General features: G+C 42.0%; 2 protein-coding genes across 2 annotated transcripts in view; one reads left to right on the top strand and one right to left on the bottom strand.

Moving 5' to 3' along the window:
- mrpl11 (mitochondrial ribosomal protein L11) overlaps window positions 1-25534 on the top strand; it is a 43453-nt gene extending 17919 nt beyond the window's left edge. The window contains exons 3-6 of the mRNA XM_061048340.1: window positions 17206-17301; window positions 22676-22769; window positions 23175-23334; window positions 25288-25534. Of these exons, the coding sequence (XP_060904323.1) occupies window positions 17206-17301; window positions 22676-22769; window positions 23175-23334; window positions 25288-25402 (465 nt within the window). The 3' untranslated portion in view covers window positions 25403-25534. The remainder of the gene's footprint in view (window positions 1-17205; window positions 17302-22675; window positions 22770-23174; window positions 23335-25287) is intronic.
- Window positions 1007-9809, bottom strand: tmem265 (transmembrane protein 265). Its single transcript, XM_061048339.1, has 2 exons — window positions 8784-9809; window positions 1007-5988 (listed from the first exon to the last, which is right to left on the bottom strand). The coding sequence occupies exon 2, from the start codon at window positions 5984-5986 to the stop codon at window positions 4922-4924; it is 1065 nt and encodes a 354-aa protein (XP_060904322.1). The 5' UTR covers window positions 5987-5988; window positions 8784-9809; the 3' UTR covers window positions 1007-4921.
- Window positions 25535-27391: the final 1857 nt, after the last annotated feature.

Here is a 27391-nt window from a genome sequence, read left to right as displayed (position 1 = left end):
GTGATTGTGATTACCCTTCCTCATCCCTGTACCTCATAAAACTATTTCTTTACATTTCTTTTTGAATTGTTTGACGTTACTACATTGCTTCAGCTCTTAACTCAGATTATTCCATTGTTTCTGTGTCGTGCGTATACTACGTGTCTTACTTGTTTCCTTAGTTCTACTTTATTTATCTACAGGACTACATTTCACAGTATTTCCACCATTCCACTTATTTAGAGTCTTTCTTCAGTGGGGTATTGTTACTGTTAGATAGTTAAAGGATCTGATTACTACACCTTCACATGTGTAATCCACATACGAGTTGACAAATACTTTAAAGATGAGACAAATTAAGATATACTCAACTTTATTGATTCCTCTTTGGGGACATTTAGTTGTTCAGTCATTGAAAATTAAACAGAAAGAAAGATGTTTTAAATTTGTATATTTCTATAGCTAAGCTGTTGCATCCAAATATGAGCGTGCCACAGTACATATGACGGAGCACAACACTGTTTATAAGTCTGTCATTCACAGATGATGCAGTCTTTCAGTTTAGACGTACGCTCAAACTCAGGCTAGTTTGATTCCGGGATTGTCACTGTGGTTGATATTCTGAGTAGGAGTATACATCTAAAGGAACAGGAACAGATTTTGGTGTCGGAGGTGTCCTAGTTTCTAGAGTTGTAATAATGTCTTTCAACACCAGCTCCCTTCTCTTTTCTATATAGGTTGTCAGACTGTAGGAATTCTTTATTGCTAACCGCTGCTAACGCCCCCTAGCTGCCGAAGGCTATACCCTCGTCAGATGACGGTCGATGGATTCAGAGATTGGAAGAAAACTATCCTACAAAAGCACTATACATAAGATTAAAATCTCAACAGATGGTCAACACAGTTATCAGATCGTGATTGATTCAGTGGTGTTATTTTTCCTTGCCTGCGTATGTGAAGAGAAAGTGTTCAACTTGATTCGAGCTAAAAAAAAGACAGCTGTGCTCTAAATGATCATAGCAAAGCAGTCAGTGGCCATGTTTATTAGCTCTGTTTGAAGATCTGATAACATTGGTCTGAAGATTAACTGAACATATATCAATGATTATGCAATGGAGTATAAAAGCAAATGTTTAAGTTTGAGCTGCTGGAAACACAAACTGTTAACAGCTGTAATCAAATCAGTTTTCTCAAATCTCTTGAATAAACAGACACAAATCAGCTAAATGAGCTCTATGTTCACCCTGCTTCACTTGCTTTCATTGGAGTATCAGGTAAACAGAGAAGTTCTTATCCCCTGTTTTGGCCTAATGTCACCTCCACATCTGAGAACAGTATTAGTATGCGTTTGAGACGCTTACAATATGAAATGAAATACTGGAGACAGTCTTTTGCATCATTTCTTTCTCATAGATTATACTTTGAAGTTCTCTCCAGAAGCGGTGGTCTATGATGAATGATTTAGACATCTGTCGGTTAAATGTGGCTCTTTCTGCTAGACGAGGTGGGTGTAAGCTGCGAGGAGTCCTTGCTGCAGCCGCGTCAGGGGTAATGAGGTGAGATGGGCTGCAACCAAATGCTCAACCGAGCAAAACAAAGCCATATGTTTGTCTAAAGGTGCCTCTGTTGGATCGTGCAGGTTGTCATTGTTGTCGGGCAGTGTGTTGTACAGTATGCGTTAGTCTCCCTGGGCTCCCGAGCTCCATCAGGCTCACACCGTGTGGAGCAAACGGTAAATAAATGGCAGTCGGCAGCCTCCGCTTTAGGCACTGGTCCCGGCCCTTTTAATCTGAGCCAGCCTCTCCTCCTCGTTTTTTTCCCCCTCGTCTCTGACTAACCACCCTTGACAGGGGAAGTGCAGAGAGGTAGGCCGCCTGTCTGCTGCGGGGCAAATTTAAACAAACGAGAGAAATAAAAGAAGGAATGGAAGACAAAAAAAGGAATGTGGCAGCTTTGGTTCAGGAGAATAATTACAGGCTGGAGTGAAATTAGCACAGGCCAATGTAGTAGAAGAATAGAGAGCATAAGAAGAAGGGAAACAGGAGAGGGGCTCATGCTCTGTTCCTTGGGAAGCCGGTTGTGAGAGTCAGTGGAGCTGAGGGAAAATGCTGAGCATTGTTTCTAGAGCTTAACAGGTGTAACAAATTCTTTGAGGCAGTCATTTGCTGGGGCTGCTGCCTATGCAGTCACTGCTTTTAGTATAATAGAAATATGAGAAGTTATTCAACAGAGAGTGCATCCAGACTGCGTGTGTTTGAAATGGAGAGCGAGCAGGGAGATAGAGATGAAAGAAAGAGGGGAGAGAGTTGGATGCTGTCTACTACTCTGGTTATCCCTCTGTGGGTTTTCCTTAAAAGGCTCTCTGAACCACAGAGAAATTCCCCACAGAAACTTTAACTGGATTTCTTTTTTTTTTGTCTGGCAGCGTGTGTTCATGGCTCTTAATACATCCTGTAAATATAGGCTGTAAATCAAGCATAAAGCACTGAGAATAAGCGCTCGCATTTTGACAAATAGCTTCAATTTCAATTAATAGGACCATTAAAGCTTTGATAAGGCCAGCGGGTTCATTCACAGCCACTGTGAGCAAAGAGCCATTTCGGTCTAGAACATCACATACACACTTTTACTACAAACTCATGACACGCACAGCCCATCACATCAGGACTTGTCTCTCTTTCAGCATTAAAGGCAGACAACACGACAGCACACTCAAGGATTACAGCGAGAGGATTCAAGCTGATGGGGCCGCAGGCATAATAGTGATAAATGACGGCCTTTTGTTGGGGTGCTGCGATGTGAAGCAAAGAGCACGCTTTTCTAGCGGGGATGCGTTTGAGGGCTTTCTTTCACTTCACCAGTTCCAGGAAGAGAAAAACATAAAAACATGCAATTTTCTGCAGAATGAGAACTGATTAACTTTAATACATTGAAAATGTGAGGCTGTTAAATGTCCCAAAGGCCTTTTGGCTCTGAATAATTTGGACTCCCCAATGTTTCCCTCTTATATACGTGTGACAGGCTGCCAATAACACTCCTACATTATAGCCAATGAAGTGTCAACACAAGGCGAGTATGAAACACTTTATTAGTCTGCTCTCTGTCCTGGAGGTTTAGCTGACAACAGCTGGAGAAAACTTCACAGTATACACATGGCGTATGTCCAAGTTCCACATGGTCACATTATGCTTTGAGGCTCGTCGCTCCATGAGGGGACACAAGGCACTTGTAGTGTACTGTACGTCCTCCAGACCTGCCGCTCACACCCAAAACCCCATGATGCCAAAACACTACAACACCCACATTTGAACACATCAGTGAATGAAAAGACTGCATCCATAATTCAAAAAGAACGTTAAAAGTTTAACACTTTCATCTAAAATGAAAAAAGGGATTTGAGGATTGGACAGACAGCTCGACATTTTTTTCATCCTCCTTTTTGAAAAAAGGACAGTTTGAGACAAGACGACAGAAAAAACATGAATTTTGAATGTGCTCTGAAACTGTAAAGGGATTACTTACATTGGTAGTCTGCCTTTGTAAACAACGTACTGCAATAAACCTGTACTGTACTTTATGTAGACTAGGATTAAGATGATGCACAATGCCTGTTACCCATTTCAAAGCCCGACCACTGAAAGATATTATTGGTGAAACCAGCATCTTTCATATTTATTATTATTTATTTCTCTTTGGGCTATTCATAGTTTGTCATCCTAAAACTGATTCTGTAGGTCTTTGTGTTTGAATTTGACAGCCAACATGAAATATGTGAAAGAACAATATTTACTTCTGAAATGTTCTCTAACTAAATGAAGATTAAATAAAAATGTCACAATACCAAAACACAGGATGGTGGACAAGGGAACTCATAAATCTGCAGGTTTCACAGTTTTAAGTGATTCCTCTGATAAATATTTCCTGCCAGACGACTGAGAAGAAATACCAGCCAGCAAAAATCTGGCATCGCCCGTGGTATAGGGATCCTCCATCATAAATGAGATTTGGCAAAAAAAACAAGAACACATGTGAGGAGAAACATATTCTAAATATATACAACACATGAAATGTTTTTTTTTTCGCTCTCTTTTTAAGCTTTATTCTTTTTACTGTGTAAAGTGGATATGTTTACTTCTGCAGGCCCCTCAAACCTTGATTCTCAGCCTCTTTTCAAATAAAAAAAGATCTAAGAAGTGAACGTCACTTGGGGTCGTGAGGAGACTTTGATTCAAAGGGCCACAAGCCAAAAAGCTTTGGATCCACTGGGTAAGACTCCGCATTTAAACACTGGAGCAATGTGTAGAGTGAGCGTTTTACTGATACTGTAGATGGCTTTAGAGTCACGACTCTATGGTTCCAAAAAGAAAAATAAATCACTGCATTAAACTGTCCTCTGTATTTTCTCTGAGAGGAAAATTGTACTGAGAAACTGGACACCAAAGGTCAGAGTCTGTATTTTGGCATCTGATGGTAATGCAGTGTCAGACTGATTACTCCTGCAAACCAAATGAACTGAACCCAAATTGAAGAAATAAGTAAACCTAACATATTCTCCACATGGCAACAATGTAAAGAAATCATCAACCTTGAGGCAATGGAATGCAACAAAGTAAACCACTGCACTGATTAAAAAGAGAATTAATGCAAATGGAATTCAAAATACATTTCTGTCATTTTCTTTACAGTCTGAAAGATGTGACACTGTTCAATTTCAAAATTCACTCCCAAATTCAAAGCAATGTATTTTGAGTTATTCTTAGCACAACAAAATGTGCACAAAGCTTGCCAAATGCATTTCCACAGCTCTGCATTAAACCATCACTGCTGTACTGAAATTCAACACAGTTCTGATCTGTTTGGATGTGATACCCGCTCGCCTGGTCTCAGTTTTTAGGGTGCGGGCGCCTGTCTTTGTGCATGCATGCTTGTTCAGAGTGACTCTCTAGAGTTCATGGGAGATGAAAGAGGGTCCTAAGGGTGTCTCTGTGGGCTCCAGGCTGACGTGGGAGAGAGTGTGGCTTTGTGTGCGAGACAGTGTGTGATAGTGAGCGGGGGGAGCTTTCCCCTGAGCCGGGCCCTCTCCCTGCCCTGAGCTCTCACTTTGCAGAGTTGGGTCTCCTGGTTCTGATCCAGTCACAGTCCCAGCTCCTGCAGCATCGCGCTCCTGCCTGTGTTTCTCCCAGGCTGCGCTCAGCTTCACAGCCAGAGCCAGCAGGTTCTTCCCCAGGAAGACTGTGGACACCCGAGGGTCTCTGTACCACAGCATGCCTGTGCCCCTCAGGGCCAGTGTAAAGATGTTGATGGTGACCAGGCTGAGCCAAGGGTACAAAGCCTCTTTACGAGGCCCCCTCTGTCCTGGCAGCCCCGTGCCCCCCAGCTCTGTAAGGGCCACACACGGCAGCAGCAGCAGGAGGGCATAGCAGTAAAAGAAGACCAGGCCCTCCGCCCAGATGGGCAGCCTCTGCTCAACAACCCCTCCAGCCCCCACTGTAACACCACCTTGTGCCTCCCACAGCCCCGCCTGCAGGTCCAACACATCCAGCAGGTCCACCACCACCCACAGGAGACGGCTCCGCACCTCCTGCTTCCTGCGCTGTGGCGTCATGTGATCGGCACCCGTCAAGATGAGGAACAGGGAGGGCAGGCAGATGGACAGCAGCAGCGTCAGTGTCTTTCTGGCCAGCGGGTCAGGGGGGCGGCGCTCCTGCCGGTAGTTGTGACAGACGAAGAAGAGTTTGAGCTGCAGCAGTGACAGGAACAGGAACCAAAGGGCGTTGGCAAATCCACGGCGTGGGGATCGTGCCTCAGACACCACACCAGCCGACACGAAGCGCAGCGCGAGCAGGAAGCCAGCATCTCCTAGCAACACTGTTGCACACTGCCACACACCGGGCCCTGGAAGCCCACGAGCTCCCAACATGCTCTGCTCCAGCAGGTAGAGGTCCACCACTGCCATCGTGCTCACCGTGACCAGGGTTGATACGCACACCTGGGGCGTAGGCACCATGCCTGAAAGAGACGCACACACACACACACACACACACACACACACACACACACACACACACACACACACACACACACACAGTAGGAATTATAAATCTCTTCCATCAACAGAATTCAGATCACATTTCTTGCTGCCATCTGTCAGCAGGGAAATTGGCAAATCGGCAGAAGAACGTTTTGTTTTTTTCCCAGCTTTAATACAAACTAAATGTAAAATAGTTTGCAGCTTGTTGCTATGGTTAAAGACACTTGCTGCCCAGTAAGCATTGAGCGCCCTTCATCTTTGGACAGAGCAACATCTGCACTGGCTGCTCAAGCAGAGAAGCCTGTTAAATTGTTCTCTTCTTCTTCTTCTTTTTCTTCTCACCGCTCTTAGAATAAATAGTCTTCATTTTCCATTAAAATCCCAAAATTGCTTCTTTTGATTTTCCCCAAGTTCTCCAATGTTACTTTTCTCACTTTGTTGTTGTTTATGTTCTTTTTTTTGTATTCATCTTATTCATTATTAATTACTTGCATTGAGGCGCAGCTAGGTGCCCTGTCAAAGCCCTTTCTTTGCCTCCATAGTCTGCCATGTTTATCTTCACACTGTGCTGCCGTCTTTAATCATCGCTCATTCCCCCTCTCATTTCAGATGAATATTGATAGCGTGCTATTTGTTTAGAGATGTGTTTGACTCGTGTCTTTGTGTACACACTGTGTACGTCTGTGTGAGTTCTTGCGGGCAATGCTAATATGCCTGAATATGTGGGTGTATTTTTTCTCTCTCTCACTGCTCATATCTCAGGAGTGGACAGTATAAAGCCCAGTATTGACACAGTGTGAGAAATGATCATTGGCTGTACAGTGTAATCGTAACTGACGTCCTTTTATTATATTTAGCTAAGAAGTGCAGAACAGACCAATGAACTGTCTGTTTTCTGCTCAGCACCACTCGGGGCTTGGCGGCCCCTCTGCCCGATCAATGGCATTATAATATGAAATCATTACCGCCTCAGATGTGTCGTAATGGCAACAGTTGAGTGTGATCGAGCGGGAGATTGTCAGCATGATTGCGGCCTCTGAGGAAAGTCGGCCAGTGGAAAGTGTGTATTGATATCCTGCCGATGGAAGACGCATCACTTTCCTCACTGTAAGACTAACAGGAGCTCTGCCATTGCTGTGTGAATCATTGACGATGCTGAGAAACTCCAGGGGGTAAAAAAGGCGATTCAGACTAGCCAGTGTGTGTGTGTGTGTGGAGAAGCAGAATGAGCATAAGACTGCAAGTAAAAGATTAATAGGCCTCTTGGCTGTCTACATGCCTAATAAAGTGTTACTGCATGATGGTAATAGTTCATAAATAAGCTCAGGGGGAGAAGAGGTGAAAGTGATGAAGAGGAAAAGACTCAAATACAGATACCAAGTGAATTTCACCCACTTATATGAAGACGAGCATCTCATGAGCAAGCTCAGCCTGGATGAATTTGAATATATTCATCAGCGGGGGTATTGAAATATCTCAGACATTGGAGCTTGTTCTGAAAGCCATGAATCAAAGAGATGAGGAAGGAACGCTCCTGACTGATTAATCCGCTAGGAGGCATGGTGGGAGGACAGGCCTGGATCATGTCAGCACTTGCAATATTTGATTGTCTCTGTAGCCTTTTGTGTCACCACACACTGCAATTTGATTGTCATCCCCCGAGAATTAAATGAATTTCACCAGGCTGCAGATTGAGAGGATATTGGAATTTAAATTTGTTTTCTCTGTCTTTGGAAACAAACCCAATCTGCTGAGATGGAGGGTGGGAGATGGAGAAGTTTGCAGCCACTGTAGCAGCTTGCTCTCCTCTGAGGTCGTGCCTCTTTAGTTATTCCACCAGCGCCTTAAATTCTCACCCTGAAAATCTCCCTGTCAGCCTGTGTTTGTGTTCTGACTCCCTGTCAACGCTGTGTAATGTATTCTGTCCTGAGAGAGGGACCAGGTTGACAGCCTGTGTGTCCACTCTGCTCATCAATAATGACCAAATTCATCACACCCTTGTGTGGGGAGTGACACTGCTGTTGACAAGGTGAGGCAACCCATTTCGCTGTAGGCACGAGTAATGGCATGTAATAGTGTGCAGGTGAAAGATTTGCTTGTTTTCCTATTGCACTGAAACCCCTTTTTCTTACTTTTTATCTTGAGGCTCATCATGTGTGACATGAGTGCACATGCATCTTCCTCCATCTGAACTATAGTGTTTAAGTCTTCCTACAAAAAACGCCTTTAAAACAATTGGGGTGAGGTTTGCCACTTGCCCTTTTGGATTATTTTTTTAATACAACTGATTTCCAGATGAAGCAAAATCCATGCAAAGCAGGATTAATTTAATCTGCATCCACACTTTATCTCAATAAACACCCCTCATGGAGCTCCACAGAAATCCTTCACTAGTTATTACAGGTGCCACAGGAGCTCCAAGGGCATCAGGACAACATCTCTGCCATTATGTACACACTCATTAATTAATAGAGAAGCAGACACTGTGCGATCTCTGATAATGCCCTGCTAAATAAATCCCCCTCTCCAGATTTAACGTCACATGACCGAAACATCTGTTGATTTTCCAGGTAAGCTTCCCCTATGCTGCCAGAGATGTGCTTTTGCATGTTTTTATACCTAGTTATTTGTTGAAATATGCTTATCATTAGCTGAACAGACATACTCTGGTAATTTAACAATCTCTATCAAGCCGCTCTCTCTGCAACACCTGTTTCATAACTGCCCTATTAACAGCAGGTATAGGCTACTGATAAAGTGAAGATTTAGTTACCCAAACCATTCGTCTTGCACTCGGGCTCGATCCCCCTGTCTTGATTTACTGCAACTAATGTGCTTTTTCCCCTCCCTCCTCCTCCTCCTCCAAGTCAGAAGCGCCGTCGGAGGCCAATAAAGTCTCTTTTATTGTCGCTGATGAGCCAGGCTCGGTGATAAAGTCTTCCTCTTACGGTCTGGGTGTTTATACACAAGCACGCTCCAGCAGAAGGCGGAAAGTGATCGGCACTGCCACACCAATCAAACCCGAGTTTGTAAGAACATAAAAACACAGCTCGCACTTGTTAAGATATCCCTCCTCCGTGCCGTTCTGACGTGGCCGGTGTTTCGCTCCGTGCTTGTTGCAGAGGCTGGATCTGAATCTGGATCTGTCACCTCCTGCAGTGTCGGTTTGTCTTTTCTCAGCGCGACGGGAGCAGAGCTCCGTGCAGAGGAGGTGGGGAGGAGGAGGAGGAGGAGGGGGGCTGCTGCTGCTGCTCGCTGCCCGTTCCGATGCTCTGTCTCTCGGGCTCCGGCTGTGCGGAGCAGCCGGGGGAAGTCGCTCAGAAGTGGAGCAGCAGCAGCATCATCAGCGACGACAACCGCAGCCACATCCAACCGAGAGGAAGGCTCATCACCAAGAGCGAGCGAGAGAGAGAGAGAGAGAGTGAGAGAGAGAGAGTGGAAGAGGAGAAACTCACTCACGCCGTCCGAGTTGGGTCGTGGCTCTGTTCATTTGTAAGCATGCTACGTGCTCCTCACCAGACCTCCCACCCGCCTCACTTTCTCCTCCTCTCCTCCTCAATCAGCTTGTGGAAGTTTTTTCGCTGGGAGATGCTATGAATACTTGAAAGCACCCAGTTACAGTGTACTCATTGGTTACCATGATGATGCCACTTGCAGAGGATTATTTGCATTGTTTGTCGAACAGGCACCTTGTTTATCCTGGTTGGGTTGAAATTAAAAGAGGGAACAGGGGAAGTGGAGCGAGAGATGTTTGTGTAGCCCGTAGACACACTTGGAACTCTGGAGGCAGATGTTACAAGTTTAATTAGTCCTCCTTCTGTCTTCTTACTGTCTTAGTCACACAAGGAAATCATCCCTCTGTTGTAGATTAACTCATTACAGCTGGCTTACTGCACGTTAACAGAGGGATTGGGAATTTCCGAGCATATCTCAGAGAAGAGGAAACTGTAAATTAAAGAAAGCCGGCTCCTTTGAGAATTTCATTAACTTTTATTTTGTGAGCTGCAGAAGTACATCTCATACAGTGTCACCTTGTCCCCGAGGTCCTGCTCCTTCAAGTGTATCTGAAAAACATTCCAGCTGCACCTCTATCAAAGACTCAAGTCCTCCACTCCCTGGTTTCTGTTGCTCTCAGAGTGCCGGCTTCGGTTTAGAGCGAGAGCTTTAATCAGAGTGGTGAGAAAAGGGGATGGAGAGTCATCTTTCTTGTCAGATCCAGCTCTGCGCTCTGCTGGCTTCCAAGAGAAGAGGTTTTTCCTCAATTCAGCATGAGTTTTTTTCTTTTCTTTTGTTCTTCCTATCCTCCTCCTCTTCTTTCCACTGCCTCTCTGACACCCCTCTCCTCTTGTTTACCCCCACCCTCCCCTCCATCCTGCTACTATTCTCCTGTTTTCTGTTTCTGTTTTTTTTCTTCCCTGTGGGTGTGGTTGAAGGTCATTCTGCACACTGGCTCGGTTTCAAAGAGGAGAGAGAGAGAGGGGGGGGGGAGAGGCGAGTGAGAGAGGCTGAAGAAATGGACAGGGCAAACGGTGAGGATGGCAGAGGAGGGCGAGGGGCAGCCAGGCAGGCAGGCTGTTCACACTACTGTGCAGTCATCACTTTTTGCTTCAGACATGATTGGTGGAAGTTTGGAAGGACACAAGGGATTTGAGAGACTGTCTAAGAATGCTAAACACTTCAAAAGTGAGCAATTCTCCTGAGCAGACCAAAGTTTGATCTCCACAAATGTGTAGGATCCCCTCATCTCATTCTTTACATCAGAGTGAGAAGCATACTTTTTTTTTTTTTATGTTCTGAATTTAGCATTGACCTCCTACAACGTCGTCAGCATCATGATGGATGGTTTTAAGAGACAGATCAATATTAGCACAACAACAGATAACATGTATTTTTATTTCAAACATTCATCTTCCTTGTTGTAACTTGATGCCCACATTACCCATGATGCAGCTGGACCAACCAACAGTTTGGTCTGAGATTCACATGTACAATGCTCATAGCAGCTGTTATAGCCTTTCAGATGCAAATAATGCTGAGTCTTTTTTTTTAAAATCAATCATCGTTATATATAAATTAATTGTATAGTGTAAATAAAGTTAAAAAAAATAATAATGCTAATCACAAAAACATCTTCAGGAGTCCTTATTTATTACTATGAACGGCACAGAAAACGAGCAACAATTACATTTTAAGAAGATTAAAGTCCCAAAGGTTTGAACCATATGCTTGAAAAAACAACCAAAACACATAATCAGTAATTTTCTTTTTAATGATGAAGTAGCATTGAACCCGAAACAGTCATAGAGAGGCTACAGAGATCTGGTGGGCTGAGTCATTTCTGACTCCACAAACAAGATGTTTTATAACTTGAGTACGTCACACCAGCAGAATGTTGTGAAAATTAAAAATGGTCTGCTTGAAAATGAGAGTTTCTCACCGTTTTGTGTTACTCTTTCAAAATGAATCTATTAGGGAGGCGCTGGCTTTAGCTCAGTCGGGGTAGCAGGCGCAGACAAGCTACAGTCCTCATCCCACTGGTTTCTGTTTCAATGCCAGATTAACAACATTTTTTGTTCACGTCTTCCCCTGATTTTTCTCCCCATCTCTCTGGTCTCTCTTCAGCCGTTTTATATATATATATATATATAATAAAAAACAGGCCAAAATAATCTATAAAAGGAAGACTACATAAATCCTCAACTCATCCTCTTTAGAGACTTTGACAGAAAAGACTCTTAATATCCAAGAACTCTTTATATAGTCACTACTGATGGATGTATGTGTAACAGCTGGAGCCCACACAGTCCTGTCAAATGATTATTTCTTCGTGGTCTTGAATGCAGTATTCCTCCACAGCACCTGTAAACAGACTTAGATGTGTAAAATCGTTTGGAGTTCCCCCTTAAAATAGCACCTTTAGTGTGCCAAACTCCCTGTTATCTCTGTGACTGCTCCACAAACACAACACAAGCAATGTTCAAACACCGCAGTTGGTTGGTGTTTCAGTCTGACTATATTCCAGGTCAACCCTCTCCTCTGTCTGTGTGTGTGTGTGTGTGTGTGTGTGTGTGTCTCGTCACCGTGTGAGCTTGTCTTGTGATTGTTTGGTCTTCTCCAGCGTGGAGCCTCAGCTGCCTGCAGTTCACGCTCCTGCGTTTCTGCTGCAAGCCTCCACACGTGATTAATCATGTGAAGTGGCATAAAGCACAACACTGTCGGGACTGTGAGGGAGACCTAATGGAGTTGAAAATGGGATGTTTTGTCGTGATGCAATCCATTTTGTTCCACCTTCTCTGGCCTGCTTGCATGCCTGCATTCCTTTTCAACATGCCCTCAAACCGCACATTCTTCTTCTAGTGCCACATACAACAAGTGAAGGCTGCTTTTAAAAAATCCAAACTGAGAAAAAGCCCAGCTGAGAAGTTTGGGCTTTTGTTTGTTATAAAGACGAGTGTCTGGGTTCGGTTCGCTCTGTCAGTTCTGCACTCATGCCCGTTTGAGCACACTCCTCTGCTCTTTAATGCGGTCTGTGTGGCGGCCTCAGCACAGTTCACTGGAGACCGGGGGTGAAAATCGTTTTCATTTTCCACTTTTAGGACTAATCCACTGATTTCAGGGTGGAAAATCAAGTAAAATGCATGTCCAGTGTGAACTCAATTTATTTGAAGCTGTTTGCTGTGTGTGGCTGACCTGCTGTTCAGCCTCTCAGTTTCTCCCTCTGCAGCCAAGGGTTCGACATGAAACCTAATCAGCTGTATGACGTGACAAAGGGACTGAATGTGATAAAATGCCAGCAGCGGAGCAGATTAAATGAACAAGGTAATGAAGGTAATGAATGAGAGTGTTTCACACTGAAGAGTTTAATTAACCTCGTCTCTCAGAAGCCTCTCTGCACTGTAACACCTTCGTCTCCGTGTGGCTGCCCTCCGCCTTGTGTGCAGACCGCCTGGGGCAATTTATCGAGTGGCCTTGAGTGCCAGGGGCAATTAATCCCACCTCCTGCCCCAAAGCCTTGTCCTGTGTCTCTGTCCTTTATCTCCATGTTGCCACGCTTCCTTGAGCACACTTCTTCTCCTGACCTACTCATCTCCCTCCTCCTCTCCCGTTCTCTTCCTCTCTTCCTCATTTCTTTTTTCCCTCTCAGACACCTGCGACCACACACAGAGAGCACATCCTCACCGTCAGCAGTCCCTGGCAGCTAAATATGCACACACATATCCACGCCTGAACAGATACTCTTGTCAGATTGAAATGAAGCCCAAGTGTTCATACATAAACATACACACACACTCAGCCATATTCATCAGGACCTCCCGCTGCTTTTTCTTTTACCTCCTTCCTTTCCCGTCGTTCATCTCGCTCAAACGAACCCCCTCTCATTGTTCAAATATTGACCGCCACATCCTGACAACCTTAATACACCTCGGCTGTCTCTCTCTTTCCCGTTCTCGTCTCTCCTCCGCTTCCCTCAATCTGAGCTCACACACCATTCTGCCACAGCACTGCTACATCTTGTTAAAAAGAGTTAGTGAAGCTGAAAGGCCAATCACATCAACACGGAGGGAGTGTCAAAGAAGACCACAGAGAATATGGTAAAAGGGTCAAATCAAATGGGCACTTCTCGGTTTTTAATTGCAAATGCCTAATTGCTCCTATAATTATGAGTAATAAGACTCAGCCAGGCTGATCTTGAATGGATTGTGCAGCAATTACTCACCACTGTTGCCACTGGAGAAATATCTCCGTAGATTAGCGTTTAATCCCGGTGCCCAGGATCTCAGAAGTCTTTGAAGATGTGCGGCTGAATGTCCTCGTCCACAGCCGCCGTGGAAGGCCCCGCCTCGGGTGACAGGCTGCAGCCATTTTGTACTGGAGAGCTCTAATCAGTCATGGTGGAAGAGAGAGGATTTATCCGGCAGCTCGGACTCGAGGATGATTAGATGCTCAGATGCAGTGAAGGGGGTTAGAGAATTTGGCCAGGACATGAATGTTACTGTTCCAGTTCCCTCTCTCTCTCTCTCTCTCTCTCTCTGATAAATGTCGTGTGAAGTCGGAGGAGCCAACCTTGAAACCTGCTTTCACGGCATGCCAGCCCTCTTGCACATCAAAAGTCTGTGATTGCAATTACCGACATGTTCCAATCGCCGTAATCACCGCAGTTAAACTATTAAATAGCCCGAGGCCAAAAACAGACTTCCACACACTGTCGTCTTCAGAAGCTGAGCCGCCTGGACTCTTGTTAAACAGCTCAATTAAATGATGATCACATGTCTCTGGCGCATACTTAATTGTATGAGGAGCTAATGGCAAACTGTCTGCTATCCCCAAGTGGGTCATCTCTACCATCCTCAGGCCAGTCTTTCTCTCATTTCAAACTCTTCACCTTCTTTTATGTTTGTACCAGCCTGCAGCCTCCAGAGCTGAGAAATTTAAAAAAAACTGCAGTTCTTGAAGTAGCCAAGTGTGGCTCTGAAACAAGTCAACCCCCATTTGGCTCCATATGGAAAAAGCCAAACTTGAAAGCATAAATTAAAATGTTTACAGTTCGGTACAAGAACTGTTTTGGTTCTATAGCTTTGTTCTCCATCAATGACAGATGCACTGGCTAGGCTGAGCATACACTGCAAATTCAGGCAGTTTCTGACCCGACTTTGAGTTGCAAGACAAATTTCGAAGTTGGGACAAATTTTAGCTTGATTGTGCGTTGTTTGTGCAGCGAACAGGGGAGCACGAAGGTCGATGAAGGCCCGATCACTGCAGTTACACTATGATTCACTACTACAGTGCGAGTTGACATTTCACCTCAACATTTTTACAATCATACAGTGTATAGCCAGAATTTGTGTTTTTTTTTTTTTTTGTTTTTTTTTTTTTCAATCTTTACTTTCACAGGTGTGTTTGTTTATGATTTCTGGGGATTTTTTCATTCAAATATCTTTTAGTGAAAACTAGTGTTCACATGTTTTAAGACTCATTAGCAGGTATAGGTGTCTGCTCACCATACCTGGCTTGTTAGCTTTTTCAGTGTTTGTCACTAATTGATCAATTTTTGGTGGGATTGTTGGTAAACAGTAATATTTGCAGATATAACTGTGGGAGCCACAATGATGGAAAGACCTGTTATTTATGAGTTACACGATACACCTGTTGCTCTCAAAGGAAATTCAGGTGGTGAGCAGTGAGTTTGCTTACATAAACTACTATAGCTTCTTACACAGGTTTCTAGTTGGTCCTTTGTCTTTATAGATTTGAAAGATGAAGAGAAACAGGAAATGTGGGTGATGGGAGAGTTAGGGATGCAGCAGGAGGCCACTTCTATTCTGGTCCCATTCACCTGCTAATGAACGAGACATGGCGTGTAATAGTTTAGTCTTGATAAGTTTGCTTTTGATAACCTTTCCATCCTCTTCTCCGCCCCCCTCTAGTCCAAACATGGTCGCTTCTGGCTTCATAAAACCGACATGGCAGTGGCCTGATGTTGAACTCAAATCTTGTAAAAAAAAAAAAAAGGTTACTGACAAACCAAAGGCTGACATCACAGTGGCCGCTTCAATAATTTATACAGTTCTCCGTTTGTACATGCCGTTTAAGGCAGTGACTGGACGGGGACACCGTGTGAAGTCGATTCCTCTATCTTTAGAAACAGTCGCTGCTCTGTCTGAATAATGTCTCTCTGTCCGTGCTTAAGCACATTTTATAAGCATCGGGCATTATCTCACGCTGGTCAGGGAGCTCCTTTCATGGCTTTTTGTGGCATAAAGAGGGCCGTCTGAGTCGGTGGGAGCGATCATTACTCGACATGGGCCTAACAGAAAGAAAGAAACTGGAGCTGAATGTGTGAGGCAGAGCCCGAGGGTTTGCTTTGACTCATAACCACCATCACAGCCTTTTATACTAATCCATATTTAATTAGACTTTCCTTCAGTTCTCCCTCCTCTCTTATTTACCCTTCCTATGTTGTTTTAGGGTAGGCGAGAGGGAAGGGAGGGCGCTGGGAGAAGGAAGCAAGGTTGACATGGGATTACTATTAATAAGCACTGGAGAGGAGGGAAGGTAGAGCTTGGCGAGGCCTCCAGGGATGTTGCTGCCTTTCATTTCATTAATAGGATATTGTAATTCAAATAGCACTCATCAGCTCTACAACAATAACCTGCCTTGAGTCCTGTGAAGTGTTGAAATTTCAATCAGTTTTGTTGCTGTTGTGTTAGCAGGGTTATGCATAGTCTAACCAGTGAGTGATGGTTTGCGTTATAAACACTAATTAAGTGATGGAGTTGTGCAGATCCTGCAGCTGATTGGTATTCATCAGGTGCTTTTGAAGCCTTTAGTGGAGATGATGTTCACAGAACTTTCCGCACCGTTAAGTTCAAATAAATGTCTTCTGTGTGCCGTCATCACAGGACGTCTCAGGATGACTGACTCTTCATCAGATCCATTATCAGAATCTGAAAGCTGCTCCACTCATGAGCAATAGAATCTCGTGAGTCCATTAAAGTGTATACCCCACCCCCCACCCCCCACCCCTTCCCTTTTTTTTTTTTTCTTCCCCTCATTTCTGAAAATGAACATTTCAATCAGTGTGTTGCCTTTGGGAAGGATGGTGGGTGAAGGTCAATATAAATTTCAGGAGTAATAATTAGATTCTTTATTAGTCTTTGCCACAGCTCTAGAGAGGAATGGTGCAAAAGGAGCAGCGTTGGCCGGGTGTTGACTTAATGTCACCCATCCATTTTGATTTCGCTCGGGTTGGCCTTGCAGGAGCTGGAAAATGGGAGGCTCATTCATCACTGGCTTTGTCTGGCTCTGGGCACAGACATGCATTCAGTCATAGCTGGAATGACAGACACACACACACACTCAGTGTGGAGCAACAAAGGGCCACACACACACACACACACACACACAGATGCAAAAATAAACAGTATGAAGTTTTAAAATGTTATTGCACATAAACTCTCACACTCGTCACATACATAAAGCATACAGACATATGCCCACTCCCTGATCTGTCCATGTGTGTCAATCTAGTCGACCTGTCTGAGGTTTTTGATTGATAGGCTGAAAGGAGCCGTGGCATCTGTATTCTGGCAACACATTTTGACATGAGTGAGGCTCAGCTGAATGTTTGAGACGTCTCATACATTTTAAAACGATCCTCCATCATTTTTTCATGTTTATTTATTTTTCCCATCCAGAGAGGAATCCCCATCGGACAGTTCTGCAAGGACTTCAACGAGAAAACCAAGGAACTGAAGGAGGGCATCCCTCTCCCCATCAAGATCCACGTGAAGGTGCGTCGTTGTGGGTGTCTTTATCCAATCCCTGACCCTTTACACACGTAGATCTGCCCTCCTTCCTTCAGTTGTGGTTAATTCCTCCAGCTGCATAACATAACCAGGGCACTTCCATTATTTATACTCTCCCACTGAAGTAAGCTTTTCCATTTGCATGCATTAATGAAGCAATACCCAGAGGAACCAGAAGTCAAGAAGCATTAAGTGTAAGCAAGAAATGTGAATTACTTAAGAAAGAGGTGTTCTAAGCATGTAGCATTTATTGATACAACCACTTATTATTTGACTCCCCCCCTCCATCCTCTTTGTGCTGTTCCGAATTAGAAGTTGAGTCCTTTCTGCTGAACAACAGTGTAATGAGGTTTGTGATGCAAGGCGGGGGAAGCCCAATCCTTTTAAAGGCGTGAATTAATTTTGACATGCAGGAACACCATCAGCAGCTTTGCCAGCACATCTGGTGGCCTCAGCGCTGCCCATCATTGCCATCTGCTGGTTGTTTTTCAATGCCATTTCTGTTCACTCTGTACTGAATATGCTGCCTATGCAACATGTTTCTGTGTATAAAAGGAAGGTTTCTCTGCTCAGCTCTCACCCCTAACCTCAAGCTTGTCAAGAACTTTGCAAACATCGCACAGAATCTTTCATCTCACTCTTCCAAGGAGGCTTTGACTCTTTGGGAAAACCACTTGCTCACCTTCTTGCAGAGTTAGATGAGAAAATCAATCTCGTGCCCGTGTATAAAGGAAGCAGCAGGAGCTGCGAGGCAATTACCCGAACATGAACGCTTGAAACAGGAAACAGCTTGTCCGATTGTGTGCAGATTAAAAATAACAGCCTATCAGCACCTTACTGATTAACATTATGTAGCCCCTTTATTTAATCCATACACAGAGGGGCAAGATTGAATAGTCTACAGCCGTGCAGCCTAGCAGCTGTGTGATGTCACAATGGCTTTTTCAGTGAAGAGCTAACGTAAACATGCTGATCTGTTTACAGCGACAAAAGTACCCATGCTGTTGTTTATTAATCACTAAACATAAAGTACAGCTGAGGCCAAAACGGTTGTAATCAATTTTCCGGTTATCCTAACATGAAAATAATTTAAATCTGTAAGGAATGAAAAGCTCAATACATTGTATTTCATTCTTTTGATCGTGTCCAGAGCTCTTGATGACAAGTAAAGGTTTAAAAATAGATAGTAGGGCTAATCAAAGCTTTGCATTCTGGGTCAATGACCTCTTAGTGTCCACTTGAGCAAGCCTCGAGTGGACACGAAGAACTGCAGGTTTTTTTTTTGGTTTTTTTCATTTCGGCGTTGACTTCATATTTCAACTCGAGCTTGCAGCTTAGCAGACATGCATGAAAGAGTCACATGATCACCAAAGTTCAACCTTAGGAAGATAAATGTCTTCACCAAAGTAATGTCAAATAACAAACAGGTGTTGACATATTTCACTCTGGGCTAAAGTGGTGAAGCTAAAAGCTAGCTGACAGATTCATCAGCCACGCACTGTTAAAACGACTTACTTTACAAACAGGTTACGAGTCAACCGTGTATGTGCAGTTAAAGATAATAAGACACAGTCAGTTCATTGATAAGGTTTGAACAAGCATATTTTGTTTAACTCTGAATGGAGCACACTGGCTGTTTCCGTCTTTTCATCAAGCTAAGCAAAGGGCTTATCGACTAACTCTCAGAACCACGTAGGACATGATTATTTTTACTGCTTCATTCATACCAGCTCCTTCCACTTTCACCCCCTTCTTGTCTTTAAAAACCTGTTGCCGTAAATGTTTCTCGTTCTTATTAAATGGCGGAGGAAACAACGGGGACCTATTGGACCTTTTCAAAGGACAGCTTTTCCATAAATGGAGAACAAAATCTGTTTCCTCTGTAGAAAGGTCACTTCTGTTAGATGACATGACTCTGATGACAAATCACCTGCTCTGTGGTATCTCCTCAGCCCAGCCTTCAGTCTATTGCCCTGTTTGTTTTTATTTGTTTTATGTGACAGGTAACAGATGATCAAAAGTTCCCTTCCTCTGATGATTTATTGATTGAATCTTTTGGTCAGATTTCATATATGAAGGTTTTGGACCGGTGAATAAATGTGAGTAAAAGAAAGGGGTCAGCTTGGTGAGGCTGAGGAGATATTTTTACTCTGGTCCTGAGGGGAGGATGAAAAGGGCGAGCCAATGAGGCTGAAGAGCAGATGGTGCAGCAGCAGCAGCAGCAGCAGCAGCACACGTTTAACGTATAGGAGGGAGACAAAATAATGTAAAGGGTTGGTGTTAAATCCTTGTCAGTCTTTTGATGAATGTTTACATTATGCTTTTCTTAAGTCTTTTATAACCTCTTACAGCCTTTATTTTTACTGAACTTTTTTTTTACTATTTTGGTTCCCTTTCAGTACTCTCATCATCAGCATTGTTTTCACTGTTTGGTTGTCCGACGCTGTACAGTTGACAGACAGAAGAGTGACAAACTGTGCAGATAAATGAGCACATGAGAGGAGGGAAGGAGCATTTGGCAGCTAGAACCCAGATATTCCCCTCAGGAGAAGTTGCAGACCAAAACAGCTAAAAGAGCGGACTTACATTTGAGAATTTAACTATTTTTTACTTGGTGTGGAAAAAAAAACAAAAAAACTATTTGTTGACATCTTCACCTCATCAGCTGATTTCTTAAAATTGCAGGTTAAAAGCAACATTATGCAAAAAATTTGCAATTTTGTACCGCTACAATATGGGAGAAAAATCTACAGGGTCTCCAGACAGCCTGTTTAGGATTTGGTTTTGGTTTTTCACAAGTCTCATCCCTATCCATAAACTCGTTGGTCTGTTGGCCATTGCCGTACAGAAGTAAATAAAATAAAAAATAATAATTAGACAAGTTTGTATTCAAATCTTTCAGCCTATATGTGATACACAGTAGGGCTGCTTGACTGTAGCAAAAATCATAAGCACTATATTTTTGGATTGATCACGATTGTTCATTAAACATCACTCATTGATTTGACAACATCTGCATCACATGCCTTTATCAAACGTAAACACTGAACACTTTAACATTCTGAACGCTTTCAAAAACAGGCAATAAAGTAATCGAAAAAATCAAAATAAATATTAGGATATAAAAATAATAATACAAATAGATTTACGTTTTTTAGGTAGTAGTGATGTACTCTTGTGGCCAAAATATTACAACAAAAACTTGAACAAACTATGTAGAAGATTTAAAAAAAAAAAAAAAAGTTTTTTACTCTGAAGTCTAACATTTTTGACGCTTTAATGGGAATCAAAAGGTTTTCACCTCCCTACTGCAGGCAGTGCTCTTGTATACTGAACATCCATAGTGGGAACCACTCAACCCAGGTTACATAGTGCAAGGACACTCAGGGGGAGAGACAACTGAGAATGATTGAGACACCCTAAAAGTCAGTGAAGCATGAAACCATATTAAAGTTCCTACTGTAGGATGAAATACTAAAATATGTGCTTTAAATTTCAGTGTAACATTTATTGGCTATAATTAAAGTCTAAACAAGTTATTTTTTTCTTGGTTAGAGGTAGGACAGTAATGGACATGTTCAAAATTCTTGAATAACAAATAGAGGAATTCAGACCCCATGAACAAGCTATTAGCCTCAAGATATAAAATAAATGAAGAAAGCGCTCGATGAATCTTCAGGATGAAAGGAAAGAAAGGGCTCCTGATTAATTGGGAACATAAATACTTTAGAAGAGGGGGAATGATTTCCCCCCCCAAAACCTGCTCGCTGCTTCCCTGTTTCATTGAAGACACTGCATGTGAGCGGTCGATACTCATTTTCTTTAGCTTTAATCACGTAGCCCCAATTAAAAAGGCTTTTAACTTTTTGCTGTTATAAAGCAGTGTGGGTCATTATTTTAGAGGAGGAAACATTCTCCATCTCCATATTGAGGGAGTCGAAGCTCCATTATAAAATACATTCTGCAGCAGTGTTTAACAGTTTCGCCACACAGGAGCAACACTTCATAACTCCTGTCTGTAGAGCTACATAAAACATGGAAGATTTAAACATTGTTCAACATGTTGTAACTATTTCAGTTTTTACAAAGAGCCACAGCAACCATTGACATTATTGATGCATTGACCTGACTTTTTCAGCCCATATACTAATACTAGTGTTTATTGTATCATCAAAGTATCTCACTTATAGTTAGTGACTGCCAATCCAATCCAAGTGTTTGGTTGATAAGCTGTTAGCCGCACTAGTGGAAGAGACTGATCATTCTTAAGTTACCTCTCCGGTGGAGATTTTGAATGGATATGAAACATGTTGAATTAATACTGATGCCTTTTATATAACCTACATATAGAAACGAGCAAACCATTAGCGAGTAGATGGTTCTCTTATTGACATATTGAACATTTTTTCAGACATCATAAGTAGCTGTATAACTTGTCAGCTTGTCACATGTTAAATACCTTCATACAGCGTATACATTGATCGCACTTACTTCAATATAACTGCTCAAGCACTACTGAAACATGATGTATCACATCAGAATAATAAATATTAAAATCCCCATTGGGAGCAATTCAAGATCCAATAATTTGACTCCGTAAGTGTCGGAAAGTTGCATCTAATAACATGAATTTGAAGGTGTATTTGCTGTATTTATATTTAGCTTTGGAGGTTTGTGGATGAATTTGATTTAATCATTCATTCAGTAAACATCTAAAATATGAATCTTTATTTTCTGTAAGACTTATATTCCTCACATTGCAATTTTATTATTTGCCTCATGCTGGACTTAGCTTTTATATTTTAAAAATTTTGGGAAGCGAATGTGAGTCTATCTAAATCAGCAGAAGTGTTAACAGTTCTCTGATGCCTTAAACTCAATTCAAGAAACTCAACAACCACAGTTAACGTTACCCACGATGTCTTTCCAACACATTGTCTCGTTTTCATTGCCTTTTCACAAGTATGCAAGCTAGAGAGCCAATCAGAGTCATACTAGATGGAAATAAAAGATTGATCATTTGCCTTTAATACTTGTACAATAGAACTAAATAAACTGCAATATAAGAACAATGCTGTTGATGTCTTCAATCTTTATTATAATTTGTCATCTGGAACCTGCAGCTCTATCTTTAGTCCTCAGGTATCATATCTCAGACAGAAATATTTACTCTCTGATAGAGGCACTTTCAAACTCAAATAGCTGGTCACATTTAGATCAATTAACTCAATGCAAAGGCAGAAAACATCACTATTAATAATCTAGGCTACAGCCCATTTTATTATTCCATGAAAATCTCATGTTCTTCTGCCCACCTTTGATCACAGCTTCTAATTCTGTTATTCCTCTGTGTCCTCAGCCGGACAGAACCTATGACCTGAAGATCGGACAGCCCACAGTGTCGTACTTCCTCAAACAGGCGGCGGGCATCGCAAAAGGAGCCAGCAAGACGGGTGAGTTGTGCTGCTGCTCTGATGTTTCTGCTCAAATTTTCCCCCGCTGAGCCCATCCTGTAACGGACACACGTCTCTCCCTGGGCTCGGTTTTGAGCCGGGCTCTGATTGATGTTATATTCATGACATGTGGGGAACTGCAGCAGCGGAGAGAAGTGGCAAAGGTGGTGTGTTTTTAAAAAAAAAAAAAGAGAATTATGGATTTCCCCCCTTTTATACGGTTCGCCCCTGAGCCATCTCATGCCTCGTTTCAGCTGCTGACTCCTGAAAACCAGCCCAACAACGTCTTCAACACACACCCACAGTCACACACACAAAGACAATAAAGAAATCTCTTTAATGTGCGTTTGTGTGTGTGTGTGTGTGTGTGTGTGTGTGTGTGTGTGTGTGTGTGTGTGTGTGTAGGCCATGAGACAGCTGGAAAAGTGTCTGTGAAGGCAGTGTATGAGATCGCTCAGGTCAAAGCTCAGGACGAGTGCTTCAAACTGAGAAACTACTCTCTCGAGAATGTCGTCAAAAGCATCATCGGCTCGGCGCGCTCGCTGGGCATCGAGATTGTCAACAAGTAAGTCCACATCCTGTGCTCCTGTGCTTATTCCATTTCTTACCTGAGATACATCTGAACAATGTTCCTGTATGCCCTCCATTCGTGTTGATTGATTGATTGGTCGAATCAAGTGGATTTCCAAAGATTATTATTATGTCAAGTTTTTGGGACACAAGGACACAGGTTGTCACAGACACAACGCCTCACAGACGTCCCTGCAGAGTTTCAAAGAAGCAAATCATCTTCCTTGTCGTCTTTAAATGCAGTAATTCCTCCTAATGGCCACAAGTGGTCAGATTAGATAACAATGAAATGTAAAAAAAATAAGAGCTTCTATAGAAGCGTTGCTGGAAAATCAAAAACATCTTAATAAACCAGTGTTGTAAAAAAAAAATTGTTATAGACTCAATTATTATTATATAGCACAATTTCCATTCTTAGACCCCTTCAAATACAAGGAAACCAATACAACCAGTATCTTATCAGACAGAGAGACGGTTCTTCTATTGATCTTTGAGGTTACAATCCAGCGCCTTACAGTAATAAAATGCTGCAGCTAATTTGCTACTTTGCATAATGGATTTTTTTCTGCTTTTCGGTCTAAGCTTCATGCTTTGGTCTGATGTGCTCTTTCAATACTGTACGTTGTCGAGAGCATCAATTCTTCTCAACATGAATACTAACAAGAACACCGTTCACAAGAACAGTACTAAGCAGTCCAACACAGCAACACCAGGAAATCTCTATGCATCCCTCTGGACTTATAAAGGCAAACTATGTAAACATGTCATCTTCAAAAAAATAATTAAAAGATTGAACAGAGCTTTGACAGACTACATCCTCTGAATCTGAGTAGGTTCTAAAAAAATTTAATTGAGTGAGGCCAGTTCATTTGAAGGTATTTAACTATTCTAATGTTGCTTGTAATCTATTCCTGTAAAACTGTATTCTTAAAAATCAATCAAATTTTTACAATTTATTAAACATCCAGCAACATGTTGCACACTAACTGTAAATCTGTAATGTATTCTGCCTTCTTATATAGCGTAGCATAGGTTTTGTCTATAGTATCTGCTGTTAACAGATACAGTCTGAAGTCTGGCACACAAGAACAACACACATTTAATTTTAATATCAAATAAAGTAGTTTTTCCAACAGACTACCTGCTGTGCATCTTCAGATCAACATGTTGTTAAGCTCGCACTCTCAGATATTTGTCATTTATAACGAGCACAGTATTTATCACCATGTAGTATTTAAGTTTAGTATACTTGCATAATCACACTACCAGTGGTGTGTCCCCATGGATGTCTGGGGTGTCAAGTGCCCCTTCCTGAAATCTGATTGGCCACGTCAGGTCCAACCCCAAAATGCTACTCCAGGTTAGGTCATTTTCACTATCAGTGACGGGAATTATCATAAACTCACTTTGTGTCGCCCCTGCATATGTCGGTGTGGGCCACCCAAGTTAAAAAAAAAAATAATAATCTGCACGCAACTTCTACCTGCAGAATCTTTTTCTTCTCAATTTAGAATCTCTTTCGCTCCCTATCTTAGAAGTTAACGTGTCTTGCGGCTTTAGAGCGTTATGATTAATTAAGAGCAGTGTCGGTGGAGAAATTGATATCTGTGCCTCATCTAAAATGAATTTCTCCCTGGATGATTGTTGAACACTGCTGCAGTGAGTCCAGAGAGAGGACATTGCTCTTTGAGACGGGGGACTGACGCCAAAAAGCTACTGTATGTTCAAAGTTTCTGTTTCAGAAAGCTGAAGGGTTTTCTTCTTACAGGTAGACCTTCATGCTGTACAATATCACTTTTACCACTGAAAATATGACGATGTGGTGTTTATCATCCAAAATTTAGTTCACTTCACAGCAGGTTTTGTGTTTTATGTAACATAATTCAAAGTTTTGGTTGACTAAATGTACTTTTCCTCCTCTTTCTCTCTGCCCCCTCCTCCTCCTCAGTCTCCCTGCTGATGAGTACAAAGTCTTCTTGGAGCAGAGGGAGGAGAAATTGAAAGCTGATGCAGCAGCAGCCGCAGCAGCTGCAGCCGAAGCTTTGACAGGAAAAAAGAAATGAAGACTTGCAGCATCTCTTATTTATCCTCCCATTCCTTGTCATTTTTATAGACTCTGTACATGAAACACATTCATCCAAACCCTGTTAATTCTGTGTGTCTCTGATCTGAATAAACAGACAGTTATAATATGATTTTTTTTGCTCTGTGTCCTTGATTGATTTAAGATTGAAGACATTTAAACTTTCTTTATCTAAGGTAATTTATTTCCTCACAGCAACAAAAACATGATCAGAAAATATTTACAGCCCGCAGCGTTTTATTTCCTCTGAGCCAATCTAATCAAACTGTAATTGTCTTGGAAGGATTTGTGCTGCAGTTCTTTGATGTTTTTATCTATTATTAACACTTCTGGAAGCCTTTTGGCTCTTTGTCAGCATGTGCAGATGGCTTTCATGCACATTTGACACACATCTTCTAAGTCTGTGATCTGAAGGGTTCATCACATGAATTATAAACAAAATCACATTGACTTGGGCAGGGTGATTACTCAGTAATATTTATTCACATAAACTGGAACTTAAAAAAGTAAACATATTATTAAAGAATATAAATGACCATTTCATGTTATCCATTAAAAAATGTCTACTCTACAGAACCTAAGACTTTGATTAGTTTATTGGTGTTAAAACATGTTAACTTAAGTAACAGGATTTTTTTAACACATACTGAACAAAAAAATTAACACAAAAAAATATACTGACGACTACTATATACTTTCTTATGTATCAATAAGCTGCATTTGTGAGGTGTCTCATATCAAGAGCAGCCCAATACACACCTGCCGTACACGTTTGTTAAAATGATGCTGTTTAATTATTGTCTTGATTTTCTGCTAATGTCTTGTTAACTAATATCTTGGCAAAGAAAAGATGCTGAAACACAGATTAAAACAAGCTTGAGTGCAACATGTTGCTTTGTGTGCAAAAAACCCCATTTACTTTCAAGTTGTTAACAGGAACAAAAACAAAAGTGTAATGTTCATATTTTTGTTCAGTATGTATAAAAGGTTCAGCCTTATGGATTAATTTAAAACTAGAACAGAAACAGTTAATACAGTAAGTGAATTTACAGAAAAGGTGTTTTTCAACTTCTCAAATGTGAGGACTTTAAGTTTTCCAGATTTACAGTGTGAGTTTGGTTTTTGATATCAGTCGGACAAAACAAAATATTTGAAAATGTCTACTGTGACAAGGCAAGGCTAATTTTTTGATATATTACATTTCAGCAACAAGGCAGTTCAAAGTGCCTTCAGACAAAAAACAGAGGGAAGATAAAATGGAAACTGAGACAGTAGTTAAAGACAAGCGTCAAAGCAGGCGCTAAAACGTAATAAGGCAGCTTTAAATAAAAGAATCAAAGTTACAGTGCCGGGTTATATAGTTAAAATAGGTTCGAGGATTACTCTTCAACTTTGTTTTAAAAGAACAGAATTTCAGCAGACTGGCAGTTTTCTGAGTTTGTTCCTGATATAGGGAGCATAAAACCTAAACACTGGTACAGAAAGCAGACCTGTTCCAGACGGACAGCAATAGACCAACAAAAGTATTTTAAAATCTATTCTCTGAGAGCAAGGAACCAGTGTCAGGACCTCAGAACTGGATTGATGTGATCCACTTTCTTGGTTTTAGTAAGGACTCTACCCGCAGCATTGAGAATATAATAACTTTTTTTAAATCTAAGCCAGTGGAAGCATAGATGCTAAACAGAAGAGGCCCCAGGATGGAGCCTTGGGGAACTCCACACTGTCAAGAAGACTGAAGTTGTGCCGCTGTCTGTTCAGGCAGATGTTGTTAAACACCTTAACAAGAGTGATATCAGTGCTGTTATGCGGTCAAACCTGACTGGAGCAGTTGTTTAGTGTCAAGAAGTTATTTAACTTTTGTAAATCTGCTTTTTCAATGATTTTACTTTAAAAAAATATATAAATTTGATTTAGGCCTGTAATTATTCATTCTTGACTTATCTAGATTGTTCTTTTGTTAACAGTG

The sequence above is a fragment of the Labrus mixtus genome, chromosome 10 (assembly GCF_963584025.1).
Source record: "Labrus mixtus chromosome 10, fLabMix1.1, whole genome shotgun sequence".
NCBI classification, from domain to species: domain Eukaryota; kingdom Metazoa; phylum Chordata; class Actinopteri; order Labriformes; family Labridae; genus Labrus; species Labrus mixtus.
Note: the sequence above shows the minus strand (reverse complement) of the source record. Positions and strands in the feature narration are given on the sequence as shown.

Excerpts from the sequence above, each read along its gene's own strand:
- tmem265 (XM_061048339.1), bottom strand. The coding sequence starts at position 5,986 with ATGGTGCCTACGCCCCAGGTGTGCGTATCAACCCTGGTCACGGTGAGC.